The sequence below is a fragment of the Nannospalax galili genome, unplaced genomic scaffold (genome assembly GCF_000622305.1).
Source record: "Nannospalax galili isolate Female #2095 unplaced genomic scaffold, S.galili_v1.0 scaffold286, whole genome shotgun sequence".
Lineage (NCBI taxonomy): Eukaryota > Metazoa > Chordata > Mammalia > Rodentia > Spalacidae > Nannospalax > Nannospalax galili.
This window is the reverse complement of record NW_008359442.1, coordinates 3528016-3533097: the sequence shown is the minus strand read 5'-3', so window position 1 is coordinate 3533097 and position 5082 is coordinate 3528016. Positions and strand designations below refer to the sequence as shown.

Sequence of the window (5082 nt, the reverse complement as noted above, 5' to 3'; positions counted from 1 at the left end):
TTTGAATGAGGTTTTTGTATCTTAATTAGGATAACAAAAGCCATCTCATTTTGTATGATTCAGGCAGCACCTTAAAGTACTCTCTATTTCAGATGTAAGGAATCTGATTCTCCTCATGCCGTAACTGTATATATGCTAGAGCCTCATTCCTGCCAGTATATTCTTGGGGTAAGTAAAATTAATCAAAATTCTCTTCTTTTGTTTTTTAATATGTAATGCTTCACAAATTTGTGTGTCATCCTTTCGCAGGGGCTATATCACTCCAGTTTTAGTATATGTGCTGACAAGGCGAGCACTCAGAAATTCTTTTTTTTTTCTTAAATATTTTATTATTTTTATTTTATGTTTATGAGTGTATTGCCTGCATATATATGAGAGCACCTGTGTCATGCAGTGCCACGGAGGTCAGAAGAGGGCTTCAGATCCCCTGGAACTGGAGTTAAGGATAGTTCACAGCCACCATATGGGTTCTAGGAATCAAACCCAGGTCCTCTGCAAGAGCAGTCAGTGCTCTTAACCACTGAGCCATCTCTCCAGCCCCCCAAAAATTCTTTTATGAGTCTGGGGAGGTAACTTAGCAGTAGAACACTTGTCTGGCATGCAGGATACCCTGGTTTCAAAGACTTACTATACCTTTTTGTCTTTTAGTAAGGTATGATTTATATAAAACGTAAAGATGACTGGGCATACAGCTTAGTTGGTAGTTTGCCTACCATGCTCAAAGTTCTAGGTTCAGTTCCCAGCACTCCATAACAACCAACCAGGCATGGTGGTATACATCTTTTATCCCAGCACTGAAGAGGTGGAGGCTGGAGAATAAAAAGTTCAAAGTCAGTAGTTCAAAGTCAGTGCACGCCTTTAATCCCAGCACTGGGGAGGCAGAGGCAGGTGGATCTCTGTGAGTTTGAGGCCAGCCTGGTCTCCATAGTGAATCCAGGCCAGCTAGCGGGGAGACTGTCTCAAAAAGACCAAAAAAAAAAAAGTTCAAAGTCATCTTTGACTATACATCGAGTTCAAGGCCAGCCCTGGGATATAAGATACTGTCTCAAAGCACAGGTCTTAAGTACTGTTTGATGAGATTTAACACTTTTATATTCTTGTAACTATCACCTAAAACAAGGTATCTGACACTGCAGAAATTTTTCTCATATTGCTTCCTGTCCACTAAACACTCCCTACCCTTCTCCAAAAGATACTGCTTTGTAATTTCTGACACTGTAAATTGATGTACTTCATATTAGATTCCACATGGCTGGAGTTAGAGTTTGTACCTGGCCTCTCAGACTCATTCATGCTGAATATATCAGAATTTTTTCCTCTTCACATTTCCAAATCATAATCTTTTATGCAGTACACCACCTGTGTTTATCCACTGTCCTGTAGATGGGACATTTGATTTGTTTTTCAGTTTGGGATTATGAATGAGGCTGACATGAACATGCTTTACAGGTTCTCCTGTAGCTCTATGTCTGTGAGTGGAATTTCTAAATTATACATGTTAAACTGCTAAATCAAATCATACATGTTAAACTTTGGTCAGGTTACCAAAATGGTAGTACCTTTTTTTTCCTCCTACCAGTAATACAGGAGAGTCCAGTTATTCCATTTCCTTAGTAACATTTATTATTTTCAGTCTGCTTAGTTATTTTAATTGTTTTAGCTTGCATTCCTCATATGAATAATGATATTAAACACTTATGTAGCTTTTAACAATCATATACATTTGTGAACTGTCTAGTCAAGCCTTACTAAAGAAAAAATTATTCACGCACATCTGTAATTGGTAAGGAAAGACCAGGCTTGGTGGCACATGCCCTTAATCCTAGCAATCAGGAGGGAGAGTCAGGTGGATCTGTAAGTTCAAGGCCAGCCTTGTCTACATAGTGAGTTCCAGGCCAGCAGAGTTACATAGTGGGACCCTGTCTCAAAAACACCATTAAAAAAAAAGTACCAACGACTTTATTCAGGACTATTGTTAGGTGAATCTGATCAAAAATACATTGTATACATACATGAAATTGTCAGAAAATAAGAGTAAATAAACAAGGCTATTGCAATAGCTCAGAGAGGTCAAGCTCAACTCTGAATACAGAAGAGACAGCACAGGATTTATAGCAACAAGCCAAATGAGGGAATTGAACAAGTGGAAAATCACGATGAGGGAACATCAAGGGTCTGCAGTTCAACTAAACTGACTTAATCCTTACTAAAGCACGTCAGAATATAGATAACAAGTATAGGAATTCTTCCTAGAAGTGGACAAGACCCAATGCATAGTTGCAAGGAGGGCTGACTATTGGTCAAGAATAAAGAATTTGTCAGTCTTTTACCCACTTTTCTTATTGTTCATTTATCTTTATATTCTTTCTATTAGTTCGAATATATTCTGGCTGGGCATGGTGGTGCACACCTTTGATCCCAGCACTTGGGAAGCAGAGGCAAATTGATCTCTGTGATATCAGAGCCAGCTTGGTCCACATAGCTAGGTCCAGGCTAGCTAGGGATACAGGTAAACCTTTTTCTCAATTTAAGAACACACACACACACACACACACACACACGTGTGTGTGTGTGTGTGTGTGTGTGTGTGTGTGTATTTGGAGATATATATTCATATATATGGATGCAAACTCTTTGTATTGTACTTTTTTTTCTTAATCTGTGACTTGACTGTTCATCTTTATAATGTCTTGATAAGACAAAAGTATATTATTCTTTTTTTAATATTTTATTTTTATTTTATGTGTATGAGTGTTATGCTTGCATGTATGTAGGTAAGTGCACCCATGTCATGCAGTGCCAGCAGAGGACAGAAGAGGCTGTCAGATCCCCTGGAACTGGAGTTATGGACAGTAGTTAGCTGCCATGTAGGTGCTGGGATTCGAACATGGATCTTCTGCAAGAACGGTCAGTGTTCTTAGCCACTGAGCCATCTCTCCAGCCCCAAAAGTATATTATTCTTTTTTTGGGGAGGGGGGGTCCTTTTGAGACAGGGTCTCCCTGTAGCCCCAGCTGTCCTGGAACTCACTAAGTAGACCAAGCTGGCCTTGAACTCACAGAGATCCGCCTGCCTCCACCTCCCAGTGCTGGGATTAAAGGCATGCACCATGACGCCTGGCTAAAAGTATATTATTCTATTAACAATTTATCATATTTTTCCCTTTTATGCTTACTGCTTTTTGTGTCCTAAGAAGTTTTTGCTGCCCCAAAGCCATGAAAATACTTTCTTATATTTCCTTTTAGAAACTCAAAAATCCCCCCTTTGATTATGTTCTGAGCGTGACTTTATTTGTATTTATTGTACATGAACTAGACTCAACTTCTTGAACTTTGTGGGTTCATATAATTGATGAATTTTAGAAAATTTGGCCATTATCTCCTCAAAAATCTCTTCTGCCCTATTCCTTTTTTCCTCTACTTTCCTCCAATTGAACATGTTAGTTTGAAGTTGTCTCAGAATCTCAGAGGCTTCCTTTTGTTCCCACTTTTGCCTATGTTTCAGTTTGGGTCATCTCTGCTAACCCTCATCGAGTTCACTGTCTCCTCTGCTGTGTCCATTCCATTGAATGAGCTCGTCTGTGATACACCTTTCATCTCTTACTGTTTATATTCGGATCTTCTTTATGATCTCCTTTTCTCTACTTGAATACCCTCTTAGTCATATGTTATCTCCCATTTCCCCTATTTTCACAATTATCATAACATCTGATAATGGTTATTTTTTTAATTTGCTTGTTTTTGTTTTGTTTTGTTTGAGACAGGGTCTCCTTGTAGCCGCAGCTGGCCTAGAACTTGCTATGTAGACCAGGCTGGCCTTGAACTCACAGAGATCCACCTGCCTCAGCCTCCCAAGTGCTGGGACTAAAGGTATATGCCACCACGCCTGGCCAAATTATATTTATTTTTATTTTATGTGTATGTATGTTTTGCCTACATGTAAGTGCACCTGTGTCCTGCAATTCCTGCAGAGGCCAAAAGAGGGCATCAGCTCCTCTGGAACTGGATTTATAGATGGTTGTGGAGGCTGGGAATGGAACCTGGGTCCTCTGCAAGAGCAGCCAGTGCTCTTAACCACTGAACCATCTTTCCAGTCCCTGATAAGGGTAATTTCAACATCTGACACATCTTTGAATTAGGTTTACTTTCCCTTTTAAGTAGAACTAATTATTTTGCCATAATGTTTTAGCATCTTGTTTTGTAAGCTCTAACCAGAAACTTTTCCCCTTTTTCTGGCATCTTCTTTTTTCTACCTCTTCTCCCATGCCATTTCTACTTAGAAATAAAAGCACTTACTTGGGGCTGGAGTGGTGGCACAAGTGGTTAGGAGCACTTATGGCTCTTGAAGAAGAACTGGGTTTGGTTCCCAACAGTCTTTTTTTTTTTTTTTTTTTTTTTTCCTTTCGGTCTTTTTGAAACAGAGTCTCCAGCCTGCAACTCACTATGTAGACCAAGCTGGCCTTGAACTCACAGAGATCCACCTGCCTCTGCCTCCCAAGTGCTAGGACTACAGGCATGTACCACCATGCCCGGCTCTCTGACAATCTTTTTTTTAAAAAGCTATATTTATGCCAGGCACTGTGATGTATGTCCGCAATCCCAGCACTCAGGAGGATTGCCAAGATTTCATGGCTAGCCAAGGCTATAAAGCAAGACCCTTTTTCAAAACAAACAGCTTAATTTAGGAAAAATACTGAATGATTTATGTAAAATAAAAACATACATTTAGCAAATATGAGGAGATGGGGCTGGAGAGATGGCTCACAGTTAAGAGCATGGGCTGTTCTTACAGAGGACCTAGGTTTAATACCCACCACCCACATGGCAACTAACAGCCATCCATAACTCCCGTTCCAGGGGATCTGATGCCCTCTTCTGAGCTCTGTGGACATTGCATAACACGGGTGCACCTTTCTGTATGCAGGCAATACACTCATACACGTAAAATAAAAATAATAAAAAATATATAAAATATATATATACAGAGAACAATACTGGGTAAAGTGTTCATCTTACCAACTTTTTAATGAGTTTATTGTTCTTCAGGTTGAATCTCCAGTAATCTGTAAAATCTTAGATACAGCT

General features: G+C 39.6%; 1 protein-coding gene and 1 pseudogene across 1 annotated transcript in view; one reads left to right on the top strand and one right to left on the bottom strand.

Annotated features, from left to right (window-relative positions):
• The window catches only part of Erlec1 (endoplasmic reticulum lectin 1), a gene marked incomplete in the record, with an annotated part of 34851 nt that overhangs the window by 28928 nt on the left and 841 nt on the right, over positions 1 to 5082 (top strand). Inside the window, 2 exon segments of the mRNA XM_008823018.3 lie at positions 93 to 168; positions 5044 to 5082. Coding sequence (XP_008821240.1) covers positions 93 to 168; positions 5044 to 5082 — 115 coding nt within the window.
• Positions 205 to 296, bottom strand: LOC115068453 (annotated as a pseudogene).